Here is a 26,779-nt window from a genome sequence, read left to right on the forward strand (position 1 = left end):
GTTGCTATTAATTATATATAACTTGGTTGGTCTTCCTTTTTTTGAGCCAGTGTCCACCTTTTCTTCCTTTGCTACTTTGACTGCCATATCTCTGAATGAGGGTCTTCCTTATTATCCATTATGTTAACTAGTAGTATTTTTACTAGATTAAGAAGTTGGATTTTACAATGGCATTTAGTGTAATCTAAGCACAGCCTGTCCGTCTTTTAGTGATTGTCCACGTGGATTCCATTCTTGGTGCCCATGGGACTTATTCATGTGAGATTGGATTCTTTTGGCCAGCATTGTCTTTGTGACCACCTCTCCACTCCAGGTCATAAAGGATGGAGGTGGTTCAGCCATCCCTTGGCTCCTTCTTTCCCCTTGTGGCAGCAAGATGGAACCCTTGCTGTGTCCACCTGCTTTCTAGCAATAACACTGTCCTGTTACTGAATTGTTAGTTATGAGTAAACTGGTGTGTGTTGATAATGTAGATCAGGGATTCCCAACTGTAAAATGCATACCCTTGAGGGTACCTCTGGGGACTATGGGGGAGAAATTGTGTAATGGTGGTTTTTGCTTATTAATTATTTTATTGATTGCATTTTCGTAGTAGGCTACTCAGATGAAGCTTTAAAACTCTGGGAATTAGTTATATAAAATACAGTAGTTAGTTTACCTCAATATGTACCAGTGAGAACAGATACCTAGAGACTCTCACATACAGAGCCCTCACCTCCAATCACTGTACAGCGTGTGTTCAATTGCCCAGCAACTGTTCAGTCTAACTGAGCTCAAAATTAGGGAGAGATTTTTTGGGGGAGGGATAGCTCAGTGGTTTGAGCATGGCCTGCTAAACCCAGGGTGTAAGTTCAATCCTGGAGGGGGCCATTTAGGGAACAGGGCTAAAAAAAACTGTCTAGGGATTTGTCCTGCTTTGAGCAGGGGGTTGGACTAGATGATCTCCTGAGGTCCCTTCCAACCCTGATAGTCTATGTCTATGTCACACTACAACTATATCTGTATGTAAACAGTGAATACGGACAGATGGCTAATGACAGGTAGTGTTAAGAATAACACAAAAATTATCAGCAATGAGAAAGGCAAGAGTATGTGGGCAGCTGGTAGATCTGGAAGGGGAGACACAATAAGAAAAGTTTGTAAACCTCTGGTATAAATAGTTTTATTTTGCCCATTGGCATTAAAAGAAAGCCTTTTATCAGTTAATATGCTAGGACAGGGTTGGCAACCTTTCAGAAGTGGTGTGCCGAGTCTTCATTTATTCACTCTAAGTTCGCGTGCCAGTAATACATTTAACGTTTTTAGAAGATCTTTCTCTATAAGTCTATAATATATAACTAAACTATTGTTGTATGTAAAGTAAATAAGGTTTTTAAAAATGTTTAAGAAGCTTCATTTAAAATTAAATTAAAATGCAGAGTCCCCTGGATTGGTGGCCAGGACCCGGACAGTGTGAGTGCCACTGAAAATCAGCTCATGTGCCACCTTCGGCACATGTGCCATAGGTTGCCTACCCCTGTGCTAGGAACCCCTACCAATGCCATCCTCTACTCAAGTAGAGGGGCTATTAGCATGCTTATACACCTGAAGGGATTGCCTCACCTCTAATCCTCCCTGTTGGTGCACAACAGGGACTTCTCTCCCACTCCCCCTGCTTTCCCTCCATGGGGATCCCAATGGGAATCTGGGAAGGACTCTAGGGACTGCTCTCTCAGTAGGAAAAGACATGGATCTCATAGAAGACGGGCCTCCTGGAATCTTCCTCTGTGTCCCGTAGTCCATTACCCATATGTCTATCAGCCTGAGCCTATTGGGGGCCCTGGGATGCAACCTCATTCACATAACCCTGCAGCTACTGCCCCCCCACTTCCAGAGCTAGATCCCCTTTTCCCAAGAGCCCAGTATAGACTTTGCTAGCCAGTCAAGTATTGCAGTCTCAGATATTAGAGAGGTAGGATTGGAGAATGACACAGATCAAACAGCTGAGGGAGAAGAACTAATCCTGGCTGCCAATTTCCTCATCTTTTCTCATTAAGCAGTAAAACCCTTTGATGTCTGCTCCAGTTTACAGTTTAAGGCACTCCAAGACCTCATTAATGTATGGCTGAGGCTCTCAACATACTATGGAAGATGGTTCAAGAGAAATCACAATCTGCTGGACATCCTGCACCATTCCTTGCCTGGTAGACCCTTATTTGTACACATGATGAGCCTGTTAGTGTTACAACCTGCAAAAGATCTATGGCAGATCTCATCCAAGTATACAGACTGAAGGTATCAAGTCTCTTCTAATGGATTTGAGTATTTCTGCTCTCACCCAGTGCTAGGATCTCTGGTTGTAGATGCTGTCCAGAAGAAGGCCAAACAACAAGGATCTCTCGAGCCAACAACTAGTGAGAAGGACCCTGAAAAGTTGGTCTTATTTGGATGTAAAATCTACTTATCACCCAGTCTTCAAATGAGAGTAGCTAATAATGAAGTACTTCTCACAAAGTACAGTTACTTCCACTGGGACAAGCTGTCTCAATTTACAAGCAGGTTTCCTATGGAGTATAAGGAAGAGTTAGAATCTATAATGAACAAAAGGCAGCTGCTGGCTTGCATTTCCCTACATACAGTTCTAGATACATCCAGTACAGTGGCACACATTGTGGCCACATCTGTGGTGATGAGAAGATAGTCCTGACTACGAGCATTTGGGATGCCCAGAGTGGTTTCAACCACTTGAAGCTCAGCCAAAGATATCAGTAAGAGCATGCTGCAGACTTCTGGGACACGTGGCCTCATGCACCTACTTAATGTGGTTTGCCAGACTTCACCTACCCTCCATTCCAAGGTGGTTGAAATCAGCGTATCTACTCACAAGGCACCAAATGAACATGGTGGTAATGGTCCCTTAAAGCAGCCTCTCCTTGTTAAACTGGTGGAAAGACCCTTGTCATGTGTGCAATAAATACCCTTTTCTGTGTCTCGACCTACCAGAACTGGTGACAGATGCCTCCAAACAGGTTGGGAGAGCTCATTGACATAATCTTTAAACTCAGGGTGTGTTTCCTTCAGGAATCTCACCTATACATAAATTAATAGAGTGGAGAGCCATCCATCTGGAGGTATAAAACATCTCTGCTTTTACTCCATGGTCCGCAGTCCAGGTGCAAACAGACAGACACTGCAGTTATGCATTTTATCAGTAGACAGAGAGGAGCCAGGTCATCTCTGCTCTGTCAGGAAGCTGTTTGACTTTGAAATTGGTATATTCATCTCTAGATCATACCACTGGCCCTGCATCTGCCAGTCATTCAGAACTCACTAGCCATTTACTTCAGTAGACAGTTCAGATAGCCATGAGGAGTTGATCAAGGATGCAGTGTTGCAGAACATTTTTCTCAGGCGGGGTTATCTATCAGTAGAGCTACTTGCCACAGACCAGAACAAGAAATGTCAAGTGTTCTGCTCCAGAGGGGCTCCTGTCCTGGCTCCCTGTCAGATGTCTTTCTCATCCCCTGGATACCAGGATTAATACAGGCCTTTCCTCTGATTCCCATGCTACTGAGGAAACTGAAAGATCTGCAGCATTGGCCAGACAGTTTGAAATTCAAGTCTGGTGAACCTCTCAACATAAGCCCCAAACACTGTGCCTGCTCTGTCTGACATAGTCTTGCAGACCAATGGTCAGATCCTGCACCTGGACCCCAATCTGTGACATCTGGCAGCCTGGATGCCAGCTGGGTGACATCCACCAAAAGCTGTTCCAAAATTCTACTCTGAATCAGGAAAGCCTTAAACTAGACTTAAAAAAGCTAAGGAGAAGTTTTTTGTTTAGGCAGCTCAGCATCAGCTCTCTCCTTTGACATCACCCATTTCAGCATGTACTAGCCCTTAAGCAAACTGGAGTTTCTGTCAGCTCCATAAGGGTACATCTAGCAGCAATATATGCATATTACCCTCCTATATAGGGTCATTCTGTATTTTCCAACCCTATAGTGACAGGGTTCCCTAGGGTACATAATAGGTTTTTCCCTCTGTTTAGGAGCCCCTTTCCTCTTGAGACCTCAATATAATATTAACAGGGTTGATTGGCCCCCTCCTTGTTTTGAGCCGTTAGTATCCTGTTCCCTATATCACTTTCCATGAAGATTGCTGTTTTAGTAGCTATTACATGAGCTCAGAGGGTAGAGGATGTCTGCACAGTCACGATGGGTACCCCTTATACAGTGTCTCATAAGGATAGGGTTACTCTCATGTCTCATCCCAAGTTCCTGACGGGAGTTGTTTGAGTTCCAAATTAACCAATTTATTCATCATCTGGTTTTCTTCCTCAAGTCTCACTCAACCCTGGGGAAAGGAAAACTTCATACACTTGAGGTAATATGGTGCATTGTCAAACTATCTTAACAAGATTAAATTGTTCAGCAACACACCTGGACTGTTTATTGCCTTTGCTGAAAGGATTAAGGTTGAGGTATTTTTCCTCAGAGAGATTATGAAAATGGATCTCCAACTGTTTAAGAGCAGGATATGAGTTACCGGTATTTATGTTAGAACCACCTGCCCACTTTAGAGCTCATACCACTAGAGCTAAGGCAGCTTCTGCCACCTGTTTGGAAGAATGTCTCTATTTCTGAAATCTGTAGGGCAGCTGCGTGGATCTTGGTCCACACCTTTTCAAGATACAACTCTTTGGTAGAGGCTTCCAGCTTGGATGCCCACTTTGGTAGAGATGTCCTGCAGTCATTGTTTAAGTAGGACTCCTACTACCTACTTCCAAGCAAACAGGTAACCACAGTTACAGTAAGGTAAGTTATCATTCCTTTTGTAGTTAGCACATCAGTTCTTCCCTTGTTAGGGGGAGATAGTGGATCACTTCATTTCCCTGGAGATGCAGCCAAGTCTAGGGTGGGTAGTAACAATGTTTTCTTCAAAGTAAAACTTTTTGATACCATGTAACAGTTAGAAATAACAGATACAAGAAGAAAATTTGCTAAAGAAGGGCTATCAATTGATATTTGTTATTAATTAACAAAAGTGAGTAACTGTATAAGCTTTACTGCTGGAGTGTGTTTTCTGGGAATTTAATACAGAGTAATCAGATATCGAAATCCTTTTTCCAAACTTCTGTATTTTTTCTTAATAGGTTAGTTTTTTCATCACCAGTTTCTGGACTCAATAATTTTGACCATCACTTTTATAAAGTGATGGTCATAGTGAGTAAGTGACCAGACTTGGTCTTTTTTTTTTTTCAAAATATGTTTATCTATAGAAACAGAGATCTTTGGCGCCTCCAGGGGGCCTTGATTTTTTTTAAGTGAGAAACTTTGTTCCCCCTTCTGAGATTTTCTTAGATCCTCAGTACAGGATGGCTACTGTGAAAGAGAAGTGCAACACCTGTGCTGCCTCTCCCACTCGATGCCATCATCACTTCCTCTGGCTTTGGATTGTGTGGAGCCTGTATGACGTACCAATGGCGTTCTTTCTGAGAAGTCCCAACCTGAAGCAAAGGAGAAGTCTAGGCCTGAAGAGTCAGAGGTCTGTGCTCTCCCCTCCTTTCAGAAGTAGGAGGGAGTTTCAAGATCAAAGGTGGAAGCCTTAATTGTAGCCAGATTATTGCGGTGCCCTGCAGCACACAACCCCTCTCTCTCTTTGTAGGCCTCGATATAAGTAATTTGACATATTTCTTAGTGGGCATGACTGAGAAGATAAATGAATCAGTAGGCTAGAGACTAGATGTCTTTACTGGCTAAGATACAGGGGAACACTCTGGTACCATTTAGAATAAACAAGATACACCTGGAATATAAGATGAGGTAAAGAGTACGTGTGCCTGCACATTGTGTGGCCAGAGCATGCTGCACAGGGATTGGTTCCTGCAAAGCAACCAAGCCAATCCAGAAGCATATGATGCAATATATAGTTAAGGATGTATATGTTGTTAGTCTTGATAAAGATGGTAAGGTAAAGTGCTTCTATGTAACTTTATAGTGTGGTATGCTCTAGACCCACCTCGTACTCTTGAGTCTGATCAACTCAATGTAGCTTTGCTCTATACCAAATAAAAGGAACCTGAGTGATAAGACTGGAATCAAAATGAGTTCTTGGGGAACCAAGTGGAACAGGTCTCGGGGAAACCCCAACACTGTTCACTGTCACTTGGGAGCATGGAGAAATCTGTTTTTTCCCTACATGATTCTTTGGAGCTGTCCCATATTTATGCTGGTCCTATTTCCTACTCTTGCTGGGTGAACCTGAAGCAGAGAGAGGGACTAAAAGTGTGACTGACTTAAACATGACAAGAATTAAATGTAATCTTTGGTTTAGAGCCTGTTTTGCTTCAGGGATTTTAGTGAGAAAAGAACCCTAATAATCTATAAGTGTTAGATTGTACGGTGTGTCTTTCCTGCTCCCCTTGCCCCTTTGTTTTATGCAGCGTTGTTGAAGCCATGTTGGTCCCAGTATATTAGCGAAACAGGGTGGGTGAGGTAATATCTTTTATTGGACCAACTTCTGTTGGTAAGTGAGACGAGCTTTCAAGCTTCACAGAGATTTGCTTCCGGTCTGGGAAATGTATGTAGAGTGTTAAAGCTAAATACAAGACGGAACAGTTTGTTTGACATCAGTAGTTAAGACGTATTTCAAGGTGAAGTGGAGGGGGGGATTGTTAGTGTGCTATAGATTATTGTAATAAGCCATAAATCCAGTGTCTCTATTCAGTCCATGATTTTTACTGTCTAGCAAAGTTATGAATTTAATCTCCCAGGCTTATCTTTTGAAAGTGTTATGTAGGTTTCCTTTGAGGAAGAGAACGGATAGGTCAGGTATAGAATGATAGCTTTGTGAAAAGTGTTCACCCAGAGGTGATGTGGTGTTTTTCATCTGTTATCATTTTCCTGTGTGAGCTCCAGAACTTCACTCCTCTGATGGTTAGAAACCTTCGCCTAATTTCAAGACTGAACTTGTTGATGGCCAGTTTATAGCCATTTGTTCTTGTGTCCACATTGGCACTTAATTTTAATAACTTCTCTCTCCCTGTATTTATCCCTCTACAGTATTTATAGAAGGCAATCATCTCTCTCTCCTATCTTCTTTTGGTTAGGCTAAACAAGCCAAGATCTTTGAGTCTCCTCTCAGAGGGTAGGTTTTCCATTCTCGGATCACCTAGTAGCCCTTCTCTGCGCCTGTTCCAGTTTGATTAATCTTTTTTAAACATGGGAGACCTCATCTGGAATACCATGTGCAATTCTGGTCTCACCAGTGCCTTGTTTAGTGATACTAACACTTCTCTGTCTCTAATGGAAATACTTTGCCTGATGCATCCTAGGACTGCATTAGTTTTTTTCATGGCCATATCCTATTGATGGCTCATACTCATCCTGTGATCAACCAGTACATCCAGGTCTTTCTCTTCTGTCACTTCTAACTGATAAATCCCCAGCTTATAGCAAAAATACTTTAGTCCCTAAATGCATGACTTTGCACTATTAAATTTCATCTCATTTCTGTTACTTCAGTTTACAAGCTCATCCAGATCTTCTTGTATGATATTCCAATCCCCTCCCAACTTTGTGTCATCTACAAATATTATTAGGACACTCCCACTTTTTGTGCCAAGGTCAGTAATAAATATGTTAAATAAAATTGGTCCCAACGCTGATTCCTGAGGAACTTCGCTAGTAACTTCCCTCCAGCCTGACAATTCACCTTTCATATGACCTGTTGTATTCTCCCTTAAACCAGTTCCTTATCTACCTTTCAGTTCTTATATTAATCCCCATCTTCTCCAGTTTAACTAATTATTTCCCATGTGGAACTGTGTCAGATGCCTAACTGAAATCCAGGTAGATTAGATCTACTGCATTTCCTTTGTCTTAAAAAATCAGTTATTTGATCAAAAAAGGAGATCAGGTTGGTCTGGCACAATCTACCTTTTTTAAAACCATGTTGTATTTTATCCCAATTACAGTTCAACTATATGTCCTTAACTGCTTTCTCTTTCAAAATTTGTTCCAAGACCTTGCATATAATTAAGGTCAAGCTAACAGGCCTGTAGTTTCCTGGATTACTTTTCCCTTTCTTAAAAATAGGAACTATATTAGCAGTTCTCCAGTCAGAGTGCCACCCTCGAGTTTACAGATTCATTAAGAATTCTTGCTATTGGACTTGCAATTTCATGTGCCAGTTCCTTTAGTATTCTTGAATAGAGATTATCTGCGCCCCCCAGTTTAGCCCCAAGAAGCTGTTTGAGTATGACTTCCACCTCAGATGTGGAAATTTCTACCTCTATATCCTTGTTGCCATTAGCCACCCTGCCACTACCCCTAAACTCTTCATTAACTTCATTAAAAACTAAGGCAAAGTGTTTAGGTGTTGGGCCATGCCTAGATAATTTTTAATTCCCCCCTGCCATCATCAGTGCTTAGTGGTCCCACTTCCTTCCTTGTTTTCTTCTTATTTATATGGCTATAGAACCTTTTACTATTGGTTTTAATTTCCTTTGCAAGGTGCAACTCTGCTTGGCTTTTGATAGTTCTCACGTTATCCCTACACTTTCTGACCTCCAAGAGGTAACTTTCCTTGCTGATTCCTTCCATCTTCCATTAATTGTAGGCTTTCCGCTTTCTCTTAATCACCTGTTTGAGATGCTTGCTCATCCAGCTTGTGCTGCAACCCTTCTCTACAATTTTTTTCTCCTTGCTTGGAATTCAGGCTTCAGATAACTTCTGCAACTTTGACTGAAAGTAATTCCAACCTTCCTTCACATTTGGATACTTCAAATCTTCAGTCCAGTCTACTTCCCTGAATAATTCTCTTAATTTTTTAAAGTTAGCTCCTTCAAAATCAAGGATTCTTGTTGCAGATCTATTTTTGTTTATCCTTCCATTTAGTTTAAATTGCATTAGCTCATGATCACCCAAACCAAGAGAGCCCTCTACAACCAGTTCTTTTATGAGGCCCTCCATGACAGACATGCAGCCTTAGTCTTAACTAGTTATGCCAAACAATCTGTTCCATCTTGTATTTAGCTGTGACACTCTGAGTAAGTTTCCAAGACCTGTGTAAGCTTGAAAGCCTCTCTCTCACCAACAGAAGTTGGTCCAATAAAAGCTATTTCCTTACCACCTTCTTTCCCTCTCCCTTTTGTCATTCATTACTCACTTTACAAGTAAAGCTATTGACCAGTTATTTCTATAACACCTGAAGAGTGGTAAGAACTTCCTAGAACTTAGATGTAATATCCTCACAAGTGAATTGGGAGGAACGAGGAGTAATGGAAGAATTGAAGTGGGAATAGAGGAGAGAAGACAATTTGAATAAGGAGTTAATTATCAGTTGAAAGTCCCTTCCTATAACTGCTTCTTCTTCTTTAATGGTTCCTATTGTATTCCACTGAGGGTTATACGCTTGTGCCATGCGTCTGGAGCTGGAACTTTTGAAAGTAATAGTGTGTGTTGGTCCATGCATGCGCCCTTGATCCACCTTATGGTTACATCCGAGGTGATAAAGGGTGGGGTTGACTGACCGTGCCCTTGGTTCCTTCTCATCACAGCATCGTCCAAGTCGGGGAGACTTCTGAGGAGAGGTCTTCCTGCCCTTGTATTATGTTGTCTCCTCGGAGGGTGCATTTCCACACGCTAGACTTGCCTGCTTTGAGCTGTATTCCCACCCACTCCCCCGGGGCTCCTGTTATTCCAACATTCCAACAGCATTGCATTTGAACCGACCTCTGATTTCTCAGGGTCGGAGGACTCGGACGGCATTTAGGATCTTCCCTTCCTGTACTGCTGGTGTGACTACTCCAAGGCCCTGCCAGCTCAATGGTAATATCTTCCCTTTACACAACACTGGGGTCATTGGTACCCTGCTTGTGCCCTCATGAGCATCCATCAGAACTGCTGGGATGGCCATACTGGGGATCGTGGCCGAGTATCCACTACTGGAACCTTCCCATTCTGCTCGTGAAGAGTCTACTGTCTCCTCCCTTCAGCCATCATTGAGCAGGCGTTCCAAACTGCTGTTAGAAGACTTGCTGCTTTAGTCTGACTCTGACGGTACCACCAGAACCTGAGTGTTTCCCTTTGTCTTCCCTGGATACCACGGTGTCCTTGGCTCCCTTCTCGCCCCTGGATGACTACCAACAATTCCAGTATCTGCTCCATAGGGTGGCTATAGTGCCCTCAACATCCCACTGGAGGAAGTGTAAGATAAGCAACATCAACTAGTTGATATCTCGCTGTCAAGGTTTTTTTCCTCCACTTTGAACTTTAGAGTTCAAGAAGTGGGGACCTGCATGATCGCTTGTAAGCTTAATTACTAGCTTAAATCTGGTACGCTGCCACCAGCCAGAAGTCTGTTACTGGCACACTTTCTGTTCCCCCAAAACCTTCCCTGGGGAACCCAAGCCCCAAACCCCTTGGGACTTAAAACAAGGAGAAATTAACCGTCCCCCTCCTTTTCCCCCCAGACTCTCTCCTCCCTGGGTTGCCTTAAGATGCTTACACAGATCCAAACTCCTTGGATCTTAAAACAAGGAGGAATTAACCATCCCTCCTGTCATGGTATAAACCCCCACTCTGAACCTTAGCGTCCAAAAGATGGGGTACCAGCATGAATTCCTCTAAGCTCAATTACCAGCTCAGTACTTATAGCGCTGCCACCAACCAGGAATTCCAGTGCCTGGTACACTCTGGTCCCCCCAAAACCTTGCCCAGGGACCCCCAAGACCCAGTCCCTCTGGATCTTACCACAAGGAAAGTAAACCCTTTCCCTCACCGTTGCCTCTCCCAGGCTTCCCCTTCCTGGTTACCCTGGAAGATTACTGTGATTCAAACTCCTTGAATCTTAAAATAGAGAGGAAAATTCACCTTCCCCCCTCCTTCTCTATTCCCCTCCCAGACTCTCCCTGAGAGAGAAAGTAATCCTAACAGAGAGAGAAAATTAACCTTTCTCTCCCCCTTCCCTCCTTTCTCCCCACCAATTCCCTCGTGGATCTAGACCCAGTCCCCTGGGGTCTCACCAGAATAAAAAAACAATCAGGTTCTTAAACAAGAAAAGCTTTTTATTAAAGAAAGAAAAAACAGTAAAAATTATCTTTGTAAATTTAAGATGGAATATGTTATGGGGTGTTTCGGCTATAGACACTGGGAATACCCTCCCAGCCTAAGTATACAAGTACAAATAAAAATCCTTTCAGCAAAATAGAAATTTGAACTTCCAGCCAAATACACATTTGCAAATAAAGAAAACAAACATAAGCCTAACTCACCTTATCTACCTAGTACTTACTATTCTGGACATATAAGAGACTGTATCAGAGAGATTGGAGAGAAACCTGGTTGCACGTCTGGTCCCTCTGAGCCCCCAGAGTGAACAACAACCAAAAACTAAGAGCACTCTCACAAACTTCCCTCCCTCAAGATTTGAAAGTATCCTGTCCCCTGATTGGTCCTCTGGTCAGGTGACAGCCTGGCTTACTGATCTTGTTAACCCATTACAGGCAAAAGAGACATGAAGTACTTCTGTTCTATTAACCCTTGACTATCTGTTTGATACCTCTTCTTTTCCCCTCCCTGGGTTGCCTTGGGAAGCTTCACACCGATCCAAACTCCTTGGATCTTAAAACAAGGAGGAATTAACCATTCCCCCTCCTTTCCTCCCACCAATCCCTGGTGAGTTCAGAGTCAATCCCTTGGATTTTTCCTTGTTTTAAAATCCATCAGGTTCTTAAAAAGAAAGCTTTTAATTAAAGAAAGAAAAGGTAAAAATTATCTCTGTAAAATGCTTTACAGGGTACTCAGATTCATATAGACTAGAGGGAACCCCCCACCCCAGCCTGAGATTCAAAGTTACAGCAAACAGAGGTAAAAATCCTTCTTCTTCGAGTGATTGCTCACATCCATTCCAGTTAGGTGTGCACGCTGCGCGTGCACATTCGTCGGAAACTTTTTACCCTAGCAACTCCAGTGGGCCGGCAGGTCGCCCCCTAGAGTGGCGCCGCCATGGCACCCGATATATACCCCTGCCGGCCCGCCCGCTCCTCAGTTCCTTCTTACCGTCGTATCGGTCGTTGGAACTGTGGAGCGCGGCATAGCTGTCCTCCACGTCCCTAGCTCTCCTTGTTCTACGGTTGATAGTTAGTAGTTAAGTGTAGTTAGTTATATATAGTTAATAGTGTAAATAATATTGTAGATATTTGTTAGCCGGTTTGGGCCGTAGCCCTCCCCGGCTCCCGGCACCAGGCTCATGCCTGGTTCGCCGGGCTTCAAGCAATGTGCGGCCTGTAAGAAGCCGATGCCGACCAGCGACCCTCACGACGCGTGTCTAAAGTGCCTGGGGGAATCGCACAGGTCAGACAAGTGCCGCATTTGCAAGGCTTTTAAGCCTAGAACAAAGAAGGAGAGAGACCAGAGACTTAGGACTCTCCTCATGGAAGCGGCACTCGACCCGGCAGCTTCGCAGGCCGTTATTTCGACACCGGCACCGGATCGCGCCGGCACCGGAAAGACTCCCTGGCACCGACCTTCCCCGGCACCGGGTGCAGAAGCAAGACCCTCGAAGTCTGCAACTCCATCCAGGCAGACTCGAATGGAGCGCCCGGCACTGACATCGGCCGCGGCGCTACCAGCACCGTCGACTCCGGGCCCGGAGGGTCCGTCGAGTCCGGTCCCGCCGAGCTCCCCCATAAGATCTGGGGTTGAGCTATTGGTCCCATCGACGCCAGAGACCTTCGCCTTGGCACGGGACCTCATTGCCCTGACTGAGTCAACTCAGCCTCCACCCCCGGTACCTCCGGTGCGGGTAGCGTCCAGGGGCAAACCTATGATGTCGGCGCCGTCTCGGGACTCATGCTCGCTGTCGAGGTCCTGACACCATGGTCGCTCAAGATCCTGCCGCCGCTCGCAGTCCCGGCACCGCTCCCCTCGGCGGTACCGGTTGTACTCGCGGCACCGATCGGCCTCCAGACGGTCACGGTCTGGTTCCAGCTGCCGATACCGGCACCGGGACTCTAGGAGCCAGTCCCGCCATCGATCAGCGCGCCGGTCGACCTCCCGGCACCGAGCTGGTGGCAGGTCCCGGCCGGTCGACCTCCCGACACCGCATCGGTGGCAGGTCCCGGTCCCGATCCCGGCACCAAGGCAGCGGCCGGTACCGGTCCCGATCCTGGCACCGAGTCCATGACAGACCCCGGTCCTGATCCCGGCACCGAGAACATCTTCGGCCCCAGGACGCGGAGACTCTTACCAGCCGCGGTTGGCCCCTCCATGGCCTTCCAGACAGCCGTCGGTGTCATCGCGGGACAGTGTATACGCGCTGGGCACTGACAGACAAGCGGCGCTTTTCCAAGACCCTCCGCAACAGGACCAGGGTCCGCAACAGGGGGGTTCTGGACACCCTGGGCGTACCATCAAGCCCAGGGCCCCCAACAGCTTCCTCCTAGGCCTGCAACGGCAGAGCACAGGGCACGGAGGCGACGTTGTCTCGCCCCCTCCCTCCCCGGACGGGGGGACGGGTCAAAGCAACAGGACCCTGATCTCCCTCCTGAGCCAGAGGCGAGGGCTGAGGCGGACCCCACGCTGGACACTCTCTTGCCAGGGGCCTCCTCATCGTCTTCTCCGATGAGGCGGTGGCTGGCACTTCCTCTAATAGCCCTCCTCCTCTGGATCTCAGGGCAATCAGGACCTCCTCAAGCGCGTAGCACAGAATCTGAGCTGCAAGCTGAGGAGGTCTCTGAGATCGAGGACCCCGTCGTCAGCATCCTCTCCTCCGATGCTCCACCAGGGTCGCCCTCCCCTTTATTTGGACGATCCAGGCCAATGCCAATACGATCTGGCAATCTCCGGCCACCATCCCCGGCCTCCATCCCCCCTACTGCACGGGGCGTCGAAAGGAAGTACATGGCCCCTCCAAGGGCTATGAGTACCTCCATATTCATGACACCATGTTCCCTGGTGGTACAGTCGGTGAACGAGAGGGAGCGTCATGGACAGGAAGCCCCAGCCCCCAAATCCAAGGAGGCCAGGCGTATGGACCTCCTCGGCCGCAAGGTTTATTCGGCTGGGGCCCTTCAGCTCAGGGTTTCCAACCAGCAAGCCCTTCTTAGCCGCTACGCATTTAACTCTTGGGTGGCAGCGGATAAGTTCAAAGAGCTGCTGCCACAAGAGGCGCGTCAAGAATTTGCGGCGATTATGACGAGGGCAAAAAGGTTGCACGAACTCGTTGCAGGCCTCCTTGGACGCGGCAGACTCGGGCTGCCGTACCTCGACTCGGGGGTGGACGATGCGCGATCATGCTTCCAGGTTTTTTTTTTATTTTTTTTTTTTTTTTTTCTCCGCTGTCCTCTCGCATCCTTACCCGGAGCTCCAATACACACATCCAGGGACCTCCCATTCGAAGGCCAGGGCCTGTTCTCGGAGAAGACAGACCCCAGACTGAAAAGTCTAAGGACAATCGGGTCATTATGTGCTCCCTTGGTATGCACACGCCTGGGACGCAACGCAGACCCTTCCGACGCAGCAACAGCAGCAGCGTCGGCCATACCCCCAGTTCCGCCAGCGGCAGGACCTTAATAGGCGCTGCAGCAGAAATGGCAGGCGCAGGCCGTCGGGCAATCAAGGGAGGCAAAACCAAAGCTCCTCTAAAGCCCACCTGGACCCAAACCTTCGTTTTGAAGGTGCGCCCGAGGGCGTAATACCAGTATCCCCCATGGATCCTTTCCCCCCGTTTCCAACCGCCTTTCGTTTTTCCTCCAGGCGTGGTCCCGGATAACATCCGACCACTGGGTCTTACGCACAGTGCAGACGGGATACCGTCTGCAGTTTGTATCATTTCCTCCCTCCCACCCCCCATCCTCGTCCCTCTTCAGGGACCCCTCTCACGAGCAATTCCTCTGCCAGGAGGTACAGACGCTCCTCAACAAAGGAGCTATAGAGGCAGTTCCGGAGAACGAGAAGGGCAAGGGGTTTTATTCCCGCTACTTTCTGATCCCCAAGGCCAAGGGAGGCCTCAGGCCTATCCTCGACCTGCGAGAGCTCAACAAATATCTAGTAAAGTTGAAGTTCCGCATGGTATCCCTGGGGACCATTATCCCATCCCTGGATCCTGGAGACTGGTATGCCGCCCTCGACATGCAGGACGCTTATTTTCATATTGCCATATGGCCACACCACAGACGTTTCCTTCGGTTCATGGTTGGCCGCCTTCACTACCAATTTGCGGTCCTCCCATTTGGCCTTTCTACGGCTCTGAGGGTATTCAAAATGCATGGCCGTCGTTGTGGCACATCTTCGGCGCAGTCGCATTCACGTGTTCCCTTACCTCGACGATTGGTTAATTCGGGGCACGTCGGAGCTGCAGGTCTGCAGCCACGTCCGCAGGATCACCGGCCTGTTTGCTACCTTGGGCCTCATGATCAACGTGGACAAGTCCACACTGCTCCCCTCGCAGAGGGTGGAGTTCATTGGGGCCGTCCTGGACTCCACCGTAGCCAGGGCCCTTCTGCCGTTGCCGAGATTCCAGTCGTTGTCGGCGATCGTTCAGCGCTTGCTGGCAGCCCCCCTGACATCGATACGGACATGTCTAACCCTGTTAGGCCATATGGCAGCCTGCACATTTGTGACCGGGTATGCACGGCTCCGCATGAGGCCCCTCCAGTCTTGGCTCATTGCACATTATCAGCCGGCAAGGCAGTCACTAGACATGCTGATCACAATCCCCAGGGGGTGTTGGATCTCTCAGTTGGTGGCTAGACCAGTCCGTCGTGTGTGCGGGGCTCCCATTCCACCCACCCCAGCCCTCGGTGTCCCTAACGACGGATGCCTCAGATCTCGGCTGGGGGGCCCACCTGGGAACCCTGAGGACACAGGGCCTATGGTCTCCACAGGAGGTGGAGCTACACATCAACATGCGGGAGTTGAGAGCGGTCCGCCTTGCTTGTCAAACGTTCTGTCACCAGCTTCGGGGTCGTTGTGTCGCGGTATTTACCGACAACACGACGACCATGTACTATATCAACAAGCAGGGTGGCACCAGATCCTCTCCCCTATGTCACGAGGCGATGCGACTCTGGGACTTTTGTATAGCCCACTCCATTCACCTCACGGCTTCCTTCCTCTCCGGAGTACGGAACATGCTGGCGGACCGCCTGAGCAGATCCTTCCTCGCGCACGAATGGTCCCTCCGCCTGGACGTCGCCCTCTCGATTTTCCAGAGGTGGGGTTGTCCCCATGTGGACCTCTTTGCGTCCAGGGGGAACAGGAAATGCCAGGCGTTCTGCTCCTTTCAGGGCCGGGAGCCCGGGTCTATAGCGGGACGCCTTCCTTATTCCGTGGACGACCCACTTGTTCTACGCGTTCCCCCCGTTCCCGCTGGTCCACAGGGTCCTTCTGAAGGTGCGCAGGGACAGGGCCCGCGTGATCATGGTAGCCCCGGCGTGGCCCAGGCAACATTGGTACCCCATGTTGCTGGACCTGGCCATAGCCGACCCAGTTCCCCTGCCCCTTCACCCGGACCTGATCACCCAGGACCACGGAACTCTGTCACCCGGACCTCCAGTTGCTGCACCTAGCAGCGTGGCTCCTGCGTGGCTGACCAGTTCTGAGTTGCGCTGCTCCACCCGGTACGTGAGTACTCTTGGGCAGCAGGAAGCCTCCACTAGAGCGACGTACTCGGCCAAGTGGAAGCGTTTCTCCTGTGGTGCGTGGAGAAGGGGTCTCTCCCGATGGAAGTTTCGGTGGCCAATATTTGGACTATATTGGTCCCTTAAGCAACAGGGCCTGGCGATCGTCCTTGCGGGTCCACCTGGCGACTATCTCCACCTTTCACCCGGGTGGGGATGGCCGCTCCGTTTTCTCTCACCCAACGGTGACTAGATTCCTTAAGGGGCTGGAACGTCTCTACCTTAACGTCCGACCCCCTGCCCCTACCTGGGATCTTAACCTGGTGTTGTCTCGGCTCATGGGGCCCCCCTTTGAGCCGTTAGCTACTTGCTCCCTGCTCTATTTCTTGGAAGACTGCTTTTTTAGTAGCTATTACCTCAGCTAGACGGGTGTCGGAACTCCGGGCGCTCACGGTAGATCCCCCATATACAGTCTTCCATAAAGATAAGGTGCAGCTGAGACCGCACCCTGCCTTTCTCCCCAAGGTGGTCTCAGCCTTCCACGTCAACCAGGAGATCTCCTCCCAGTTTTTTTCCCGAAACCTCATTCTTCACGCAGGGAGCAACAACTCCACTCGCTTGATGTCCGTCGGGCTCTCGCGTTTTATGTGGAGAGGACCAAACCGTTCCGCAAATCCCCCCAGCTTTTCGTAGCAGTAGCGGACCGCATTAAGGGGCTTCCCATTTCCTCGCAGAGGTTATCCTCGTGGGTAACGTCCTGTATCAGGACCTGCTATGACTTGGCTCACGTTCCTACGGGCCGTGTGACTGCGCACTCCACCAGGGCGCAGGCGTCGTCGCTGGCTTTCCTCGCCCGTGTGCCCATCCAGGAAATCTGTCGGGCAGCGACCTGGTCATCGGTCCACACCTTTGCTTCCCACTACGCCCTGGTCCAGCAGTCCAGAGAGGACGCGGCCTTCGGATCTGCAGTGCTCCATGCCGCTACTTCTCACTCCGACCCCACCGCCTAGGTATGGCTTGGGATTCACCTAACTGGAATGGATGTGAGCAATCACTCGAAGAAGAAAAGACGGTTACTCACCTTTGTAACTGTTGTTCTTCGAGATGTGTTGCTCACATCCATTCCACACCGCCCTCCTTCCCCACTGTCGGAGTAGCTGGCAAGAAGGAACTGAGGAGCGGCGGACCGGCAGGGCTATATATCGGGTGCCATGGCGGCGCCACTCTAGGGGGCGACCTGCCGGCCCACTGGATTGCTAGGGTAAAAAGTTTCCGACGAACGTGCACGCGCGGCGCGCACACCTAACTGGAATGGATGTGAGCAACACATCTCGAAGAACAACAGTTACAAAGGTGAGTAACCGTCTTTCCAGCAAAAAGACACATTTACAAGTTAAGAAAAAAACACAAGACTAATCCGCCTTGCCTGGCTATTACTTACTATTTTGAAACATGAAAGACTGATTCAGAAAGATTGGGAAAGCCTAGGTGTACGTCTTGTCCCTCTCAGTCCCGAGAGCAAACAAACATCACAAACAAAGACTTCCCTCCACCAAGATTTGAAAGTATCTTGTCCTCCTATTGGTTCTCTGGTCAGGTGTCAGCCAGGTTCACTGAGCTTCTTAACCCTTTACAGGTAAAGAGACATAACCCTTAACTACCTGTTTATGACTTGCATACCTCAGTACTGGCCCAAGTGACCCTGCCAATCAATGAGACCATCTTTCAACTGGCCCGAACTGTCCAGCACACTCCAGCCACTTGCACACCCACCCCCAAAGGGGCAGAGAAGAGGTACTACATGCCTCCAAAGGTGCGTGAGTTTCTTTTTCGCCCACCACCCAACTCCCTCATCATTCAGGCAGGGACGGAATGGGCCCATCAGCAGCACCCGCATACACCCCAGCAGATAAAGAGGGCTGCAATGTTTTTTCCTTTGCCAGTCTCCAGTTTCATATTTCAAATTACTTGGCTCTGTTCGTGAAATATGACTTCCTTACCTACAGCAAGCTAATGGATTTCACAGAGAAACTGCCCCAGCAGAATCAAGCCTGATTCCAGACTACTCTAGAGGAAGGGAAGCTGGTTGTGGGGACAATGCTGCAGGCAACAGTGGATGCAGCAGACACTTCTTCGCGCATGATGGCTGTGGGGATTGTCATCTGAAGAGAGTCCTGGATACATTCGTCTGGTTTCCTGAGGGAGTTCCAGATCACCACTGTGGTCCTTCCTTTTGATGAGTCTCATCTCTTCAGTCAAGAAGGCTGTTGACTCCCTTCACTCCCTCAAAGAGTCTAGAGCCACTCTCCAATTGCTGAGGATTGACACACTGGCACCCAAGTGCAAGTTCTACTGCCTACCGCCAAGTCAGCGATTTGGAACTCCCCAGTTCTTCCAACAGCAGTCCTGTGAGCCTCCTTGCGAATGGTAGAGGATCCAGTGACGCCGTCCCTCAGGTTCATCATCGTGACAACCTTCTGCATCTTATGACCAATCTTCACAGAATTGTTGTTTCTGAGTACACTTTGAGAGCCGCTAACCATCATGCTTCATACCATGCACCAGAACCGCTCCCTGTGGAGGGTGCCTAGTGCTCTTCCTACCAACTTGGAGTGCGATAACAACAGACAGGTGGGTCCTGGATGTTATTTGACATGGCTATATGATCGAGTTCAAAACACTACCTCACCCACATCCCCACCCCGACCCCACTTCGGGGATCATTCTCAAGACCATATTCTTGCCCTAGAAGTTGACTCATTGGTGCAAAGGAACCTGTTCCCTCAACCCCTGTTCCCTCAACCTATCAGGGAGCAGGTTCTATTCCACCCACTTCCTAGTCCCCAAGGAGAAGGGTGGTTGGCGACAGATCCTCGACCTCTGCTGCCTCAACTGCTTTATATGAAAGCCAAAGTTTTTTGTATGGTCACCCTGGCAGCCGCGTTCCTTCCTTAGAAAGAGGCATGTGGTTTACAGGTCTCGATGCATGATGCTACTTTCATGTGGATATCCATCCTACCCACAGCTACTTCCTGAGATTCATGGCAAGTCGTCTTCACTTCCAGTACAGACTCACCACTGCTCCATGAGTCTTCCCTAAAGTCGTTTCGGTAGTGGCAGCCCACCTCTGATGTCAAGGTGTTCTTATATTCTCTTATCTCGACGACTGGCTGCTTGTGGCCCAATCAAGAAAGGAAGCTCAAGCCTCGACCTCTATGCTGCTCACACTCCTCTCCTCATTGGGAGTCAGCATAAATGTCGAAAAATTTACTTTGGATCCCACTAAATCCCTAGAATTCGTTGGGGACACGCATCAACACGATCTCAGCTCATGCCTACCTCCAGAGGACAGGTTCCAGACCCTGCAGGAGCTAATTTACAGGGTGCTATCCAGTCCTTCTGTCCCAGTCAGAACCTGCCTTTCCCTTCTTGACCATGTGACGGGCTTTGCATTTACAGACTTCCTTCGATTTGCTGGCGTGTGCGTCATTTTTTTCTTTTTTTTTTTTTTTGTAAACTGTGGCCAGAGGTTCGGCTTTCCCATGCAACACTCTATAGACTTTCTACTCACTGTCCCCATGAGGTTCTTTCCTCTCTTTCTCCACTGGTGGATGGATCTGAGTTAGGTTTGTATTGGGATACCATTCCTTCTGTCTTCTCCTTCCACAACAATTATCACAGATGCATCATCTGCTATGGATGCCTTGTTCGGAGTGGCTCACATGGATGAGCATATGCCTCAGGAGAGATGAACTGCTCGAGAGTCCCGGATGCACATCAACATCCTGGAACTTCATGGTTTTCCAGAGAGAGAGAGAGAGAGAGAGTGTTTCTCCCATCCATTCCCCTCACATCCTCAACATGTCAGACAACACCACCATCTGCTATATCAACAAGCAAGGGGGCTTGGGATTGGTGCATTTCCCACAAGATCCTGTTGTCGGCAGCATACTTTCCCAGCACTCAAAACATGATTGCAGACTCTCTCAGCAGGAAATTTGTGATCGACCATGAGTGGGAGCTTCATGGTGCTGTGGTCACCAGCGTTTTCAACTGCTGGGAGACTTCTACCAGGGACCTCTTCACCTCTCAAACCAACAGCAAATGCACCCAGTACTGCTTCAGGGGAGGGCTTGGTGCCCTTTTACCTAGTCCTCCCCTGGTTGGATCAGTTCAGTTACGCCTTTCCCCCTCTGTTGCTTCTGTTGTCAGTCCCGCACAAGGTCAGGTGGGAGAGTGAGACGTTCTTTTCCGATAGCGCCATTCTGGTCTCCTCAGTTCTGGTTTCCCCTTTTCTGAATGTCAGTGCATGCCCCACTTTCACTGCCACCTCTCCCAAATGATGGAACCATGGAACAGAGAACAGCCACACTGAACAAGGCATCCGTAGCAGTCTTGCACCAAGGCGTAATGGGAAGAGAAGGTATGTACTGAGCTCCATGTGACTGCCTTACATATGTCTGTAAGAGCACATCGTGAAGCACAGCTGTAGTTATTGTTTGTGCTCTGATGGAGCAGACTCATATCCCACAGGGCAGAGACAGCCCTGATAATTGGTAGCAGAGCATAACGCACCCTGACACCAACTTCAAAACCTCTGAATGGAAATCACTTGCCCCTTAATGTGTTCAGCTATAGTGACAGTTTGGGGGACTTCCTGAAGGGTTTCATCCACTGCAGGTAGAAGGCCAGGGCCCTGCTGATGTCAAGGGAGTAAAGGTGTCTTTCCTTCACCAAGGTGTGAGGCTTTGGAAAGAAAGAAGCTAAGTAGATAGGCTGGTTGATATGAAAACTAGAGATAACCTTAGGAAGACACTTGGGGTGCAAGCACAGCGAAACTTTGGCTTTATGAAATATAGTAAATGGGTGGGGTGTCCGTCGTCATGGCCCCCAGTTTGCTAACCCATCTCACGAATGTGATACCAACCAGGAAGGCGACCTTCATGGAGAGGAGAGAGAGAGCGAGTGAGCACAGGGCCACTGGTTCAAAGGGTGACTTTGTCAGTGTCTTCAGGACAAGGCTGAGGTCTGCTTGGAGAGCAATGGACTGAATAGGAGGGAAGCTTCAAAGGAGGCCCTTCCAAAACTTGGAAGTCAATGGGTGAATAAAGAAAAAAAGCCCCTCCAGCAGAGCGTGAAAGGCACTGAGAGCAGCCATGTGGACCTTGACAGAGTTGAGCTCAAGGCTAGACATCTTTAGGGAGAGGAGGTAGTCTAGAAGAGGAATGTCCACATCCTCAGGGACAAGACCCTTCTGCTGGACCCAAAAGATGAAATGCTTCCATTTAGTCTCATAGGATCGCCTTGTGGACTCCTTTCTGCTACTAGAGAGGATGTTCTGCACTGCTAACAAACATTCCCATTCTAATGAAGATGTCCATCCAAAATCCAAGCCTGGAGGTGAAGAGTCTGGGCATCAGGGATGCAAATCCTTCCACCTTTATTGTGTGAGTAGCTCTGAGAGAGGTGGCACTGAAAGTGGGGAGCGTGCTGACATGCAGAGAAGAAGAGGAAAGCAGAACTGGCGAGGCCAGAATGGGGCTATCAGAAATGACCCTCGCTCTCTTCCACTTGACCTCATGCAGGACTCATAGCAGAAGTGACAGAGGGGGAAAGGCATAATTGAACTGATCCAACCAGGGGAAGATTAGGGTATCACCCTGGAAAAGGGAACCAAGCCCTCCCCTAAAGCAGTACTGGATGCATTTGCTGTTGGTTTGAGAGGTGAAGAGGTCCCTGGTAGGAGTCCGCCAGCCGACAACAGGATCTTGTGGACAATGCACCAGTCCCAACAGTGAATTGCTTCTGTGCAGAGTGCAGGAGACCTCATGCCCCTTTGCTTGTTGATGTAGCAGATGGTGGTGATTTTAACGTTTGAATTATTTTTAGCCAATGTCCTTTAGAATGCTGGATTTTCCATAAATTAACTAAGCGGTTATTATAAACTGTTAAGACTGACCATATAGAAAGCGTCTCTGTAGATTGTTTGTTTGTTTTAGAACATTCTGGATTTTCAGTTTGAGATATTTCAGTTTATTAAAATAATGCTTCTTCACATTAATACCACCTGTGGTAATTCCTTATACTTACATGAAGTATGCTTTTTTTTTTTTCCATGTACCAATAGCAATGAGCTCCTTGTACCAGATTGTAAGAGCAAATCTTTTTGGGAGAGAGGAGCATGTGATTTAATCTAATAAAATGTTGCAAGACCAGTTTAAAATATATAAAACATTGGGGTAGCCTGTCAGGGAGGTGATGTATAGACATATCTTCTGCCTGCAGGGAAGTTAAACCCACTCTGCATCAGGCCTGAGGTGTTTTAGTCACCCTTGGGCTGAAAAGAGGTATATGTATATAGGCAAAAGAAGATAGTGTTTGGCAACCCGTTTGTTTTTTTTGTAACCTTGGAATGCTCCTTTTTTGTATCAGACTCATTGACTGACTTTTCAGTGGGGTGTTTGACCCCAGTCCATAAAAGCAGGCTCACTATCAGAGAGCAAGAACAGTCCTCCATGTCAACCATCAGGTATGGAAGAGGGCTTGTGTATTTGCAATCCAGTTCTGTCCAGTGACAGTGAGCATTTTATGAGGCAGCAACTGCTCAAAAAATCCATGGGACATTGGAGAGCATCATGACCAAAAAAAGGCTTTCAGTATCTTCATATCTACTGAACCTTTAATTTAATACAGATATGGCCTGTTCCTATATAGACTTGCTGCATTTGAGGCATGTCATTGATAAGTATTTGGGTGATAACAGGTCTCTCATCCTTTATATCATTAAATATGTAGAAGGAATAAACATTAAATGTAACAAGAAGGTTGCATTGTCTTGATGAGATTATTTTAGAGGAAACTATAAACCTGTTTCTCCTCCTCCACAGGTGGTGATATTTCCCTGGGAGATGCTGATGACATTTTGAAGCAGTTTCCATATAAAGGTGACAGAAGGCCCACCTCTGTTGACACAGTAGCAACAGACCCCTGGCTGCGACCTGGAACATCAGAGACCGTGAAAAGATTTATGGCCGGGCAGTCAAACCAGGCTAAACTTTCTTCTGAAAATACTTTACCCTTTGGTTGGCAGGGACTGTCAACTGCACATGGTTAAATAAATCTATATTGAAACCAGCTGTGCCTTTAATCATAGAAGGAATGTTAATCACTACTGCACTTTTAACACATTCATTTTATGTTCTCTTGTAAGAATAGTCTTATATGTAAATATTGTGAGCTATATGTATAGGTTTTTTTTAATGTTAAAGAAGCAGAAGCTGTAATTTAAATGATTTCTTTTAAAGGGAAAACAGACTGTGTACAGGATGTTTATTATACCAAGATAGGGAAGTGGAGGTTTTTTGCACTCTTTCTATAAGTTACACTGGTCAGTATGGTACTGATATTTCCAGTCTTAGATTTGAAGCTTGTGTGAATATAGTATTAGATAAAAGAGAAGTTTTAACATAAAAACTAAGAATCTAGAATGATTCTGCCAACATCGTAGCATAAATGACAAAGCTTATATTCCTTTTACTCAAGTACTTCATGTGATTTTTACCTCAATGCAGCAGTAGCTATTTAAAAACAGTGATAAGGGGTTGTTGTTATAGCCTGTATTTGTCCACTGTTCAAGAGTTACTGCATCACTATTATGGCATCTACATGGACAAAAGATTTATGTAAACAATTGGCCATTGCTGTTCCACTTACTTACATTTTGCTTTCTTTTCCCAATCAATTGTGTGCTAAAATTCTAATTATACATTTCTGCTTCTTACTGTTTGTGTTGATAATGCAGATATTGTTGAGTGAGAATTGTTAATATTTAATTTATGGTCATGATTTAAAACAATTGATGAAAATAAATTATATTTTATTACCAAAATTTAAAGCTCTCTCCACCTTTTTTGGAAATGAGGGTGAGAAATCTTAAAGAGAGGCTTATATTCTATAGGTACACTAGCTTCTGCCTATGGCAGAAAGGGGGTCCAAGGACTAGAGGAAAGATTACTAACCTTTTTGTAACTGTTCTTCAAGATGTGTTGCTCATGTCCATTCCATATTAAGCATGCATGCATTGCATACACATTCACTGCAGATTTTTCCCTGAGCAGTATCCGTCGGGCTGGCTCTAGCACCCTCTGGTGACATGCACTTATGCACCAAGGGCAGGGCGGGTGCAAGGATGTTTCGTGCCCTAGGCAATACTTCCACCTTGTGCCCCACCCTGAGGTGCCCCCCCGTGGCAACTTCCCCCCTCCACCCTAAGGTACCTCCCCACGGCAGCTCCTCATCCCCCCTCCGCCCTGAGTCGCCCCCCCCTCGCAGCAGTGCTCCCCCAGCCCAGGGAGCTGTGCGGCAGCTCCCCGCCCTAGCTCACCTCTGCTCCGCCTCCTCCCCGAGCATGCTGTTGCCACTCCACTTCTCCTGCCTCTCAGGCTTGCAGCGTCACTCAGCTGTTTGGCACTGCGAGCCTGGGAGGGAGAGAAGCAGAGTGGGGCGGCGTGCTCAGGGGAGGAGGCGGAGCAGAAGTGAGCTGGGGCGGGGAGCGGTTCCCCTGCGTGCTGCTCCCCCACTAACTTGCTGCAGGCGGCCCTCCCCGCGCCCATCTGCCCCAGGTCCCTCCGCCTAAATGCTGCCGACGAACGGGGTGGCCGAAGATCCGGCCACCGCGGTTGCCACTGAATGACCCGAAATGCCGCTCCCCAAATGCTAGCGCCCTAGGCGACCGCCTAGGTTGCCTAATGGGTTGCACTGGCCCTGACCAAGGGGCACAGTCAGCTCCATACCCTCTCAGTTCCTCCTTTCTGGCTAACCAACAGGGGGCAGAAGGGTGGGTCATGGAATGGACATGAGCAGCACATCCTGAAGAACATCAGTTACAGAAGCTTTTTCTTCTTTGAGTGCTTGTCCATTCCATGTTAGGTGACTCCCAAGCAGTACCTTAGGAGGTGGGCTCAGTTCATGGACATGCAGATTGCAACACTGCTCTACCAAACCCCTCATCATCTCTAGCCTGCTGAGCGATGGTGTAGTGGGATGAAAAAGTATGCACTGACAAACAGGTTGCTGTTCTGCAAATATCCTGGATTGGGACTTGGGCCAGAAATGCTGCTGAGGACATTTGAACTCTTGTCAAGTGGGCGGTCCAGAGGGCAGGAGGTGGGGCTCATAGCACATGTGAATGTAGGAAGTGATCCAGGATGAAATCCTTTGGGCTGAAACTGGCACACCTTTCATTCTGTCTGCTATTACCACAAAGAGCTGTATGGACTTGCAGAACAGTTTGTCCCTTCTGTATAGACGGGGCACGCCTAACATACATGTGGAGACGCTGCTCCTTCATATTCTTATGTTATTTCAGAAAGAATATTAGCAGGAAGATAGCCTGATTACTATGAAACTGTAAAACCACCTTCAGGAGAATCATGGGGTGAGCGTGAAGTTGAACCTTTGTCCTTCAAGAACACAGTATACTGGTTTTCTGACATAAGGGACCTGATATCTGAGATCCTCCTGGCTGAGGTAATCGCTACCAGGAAAGCAACCTTCCAGGAGAAGTACGACAAGGGGCATCATGCCAGTGGCTCAAAGGGAAGGTCTGTAAGTCTTGAAAGGACCAGGTTTAGATTTCACAGGGGAATTGGTTCACAAATCTGTGGGTTTGGTCTCTCTAAGCCCCTGAGGAAACGAACGGACATTGCGTGAGGAAAAAAACTACCTACCATCCACTGGAGGGTGGAAGGCTGAGATGGCCACTAGGTGTACCTTAATAGACAAATTGGCTACGCCCTGATGTTTCAATTGAAGCAGATACTCCAGCACAGACTGGAGAAGTGACCTAGCATGTGAGGCCTCGTCGGGATGACCGCACAGAGAAACAATTCCACTTTGCAAGGTTAGTCACTCTAGCAGATGGTTTCCTACTACCTAGTAATACCTGGAGGGCTTGCTCTGAATAGGCCAGCTCTGCTGAGTTTAACCATGAAACTTCGATGGGGTCAGGTGGAGGGCCTTGAGGTTTGGGTGAAGCAGTTGGCCGTGATCTTGTGAGATCAGGTCTGAGAGAGGTGGGGAGGGAGTGGCATCGGGGTCATTACTGAGAGGTCCCCATAATGTGTCGAACTAGTGCTGGCATGGCCATGTTGGGTCTATAAGAATAACCTTTGC

The 26,779-nt window shown here is 47.8% G+C and overlaps 1 protein-coding gene across 2 annotated transcripts in view; it reads left to right on the top strand.

The window, feature by feature from the left end:
• CSPP1 (centrosome and spindle pole associated protein 1) overlaps positions 1 to 24,488 on the top strand; it is a 174,015-nt gene extending 149,527 nt beyond the window's left edge. For both annotated transcript variants that reach the window (XM_030553235.1, XM_030553236.1), the window contains exon 30: positions 23,494 to 24,488. In XM_030553235.1, the coding sequence (XP_030409095.1) occupies positions 23,494 to 23,720 (227 nt within the window). In that variant the 3' untranslated portion in view covers positions 23,721 to 24,488. The remainder of the gene's footprint in view (positions 1 to 23,493) is intronic.
• Positions 24,489 to 26,779: the final 2,291 nt, after the last annotated feature.

Source organism: Gopherus evgoodei, chromosome 2 (genome assembly GCF_007399415.2).
Source record: "Gopherus evgoodei ecotype Sinaloan lineage chromosome 2, rGopEvg1_v1.p, whole genome shotgun sequence".
Classification (NCBI taxonomy): Eukaryota; Metazoa; Chordata; order Testudines; family Testudinidae; genus Gopherus; species Gopherus evgoodei.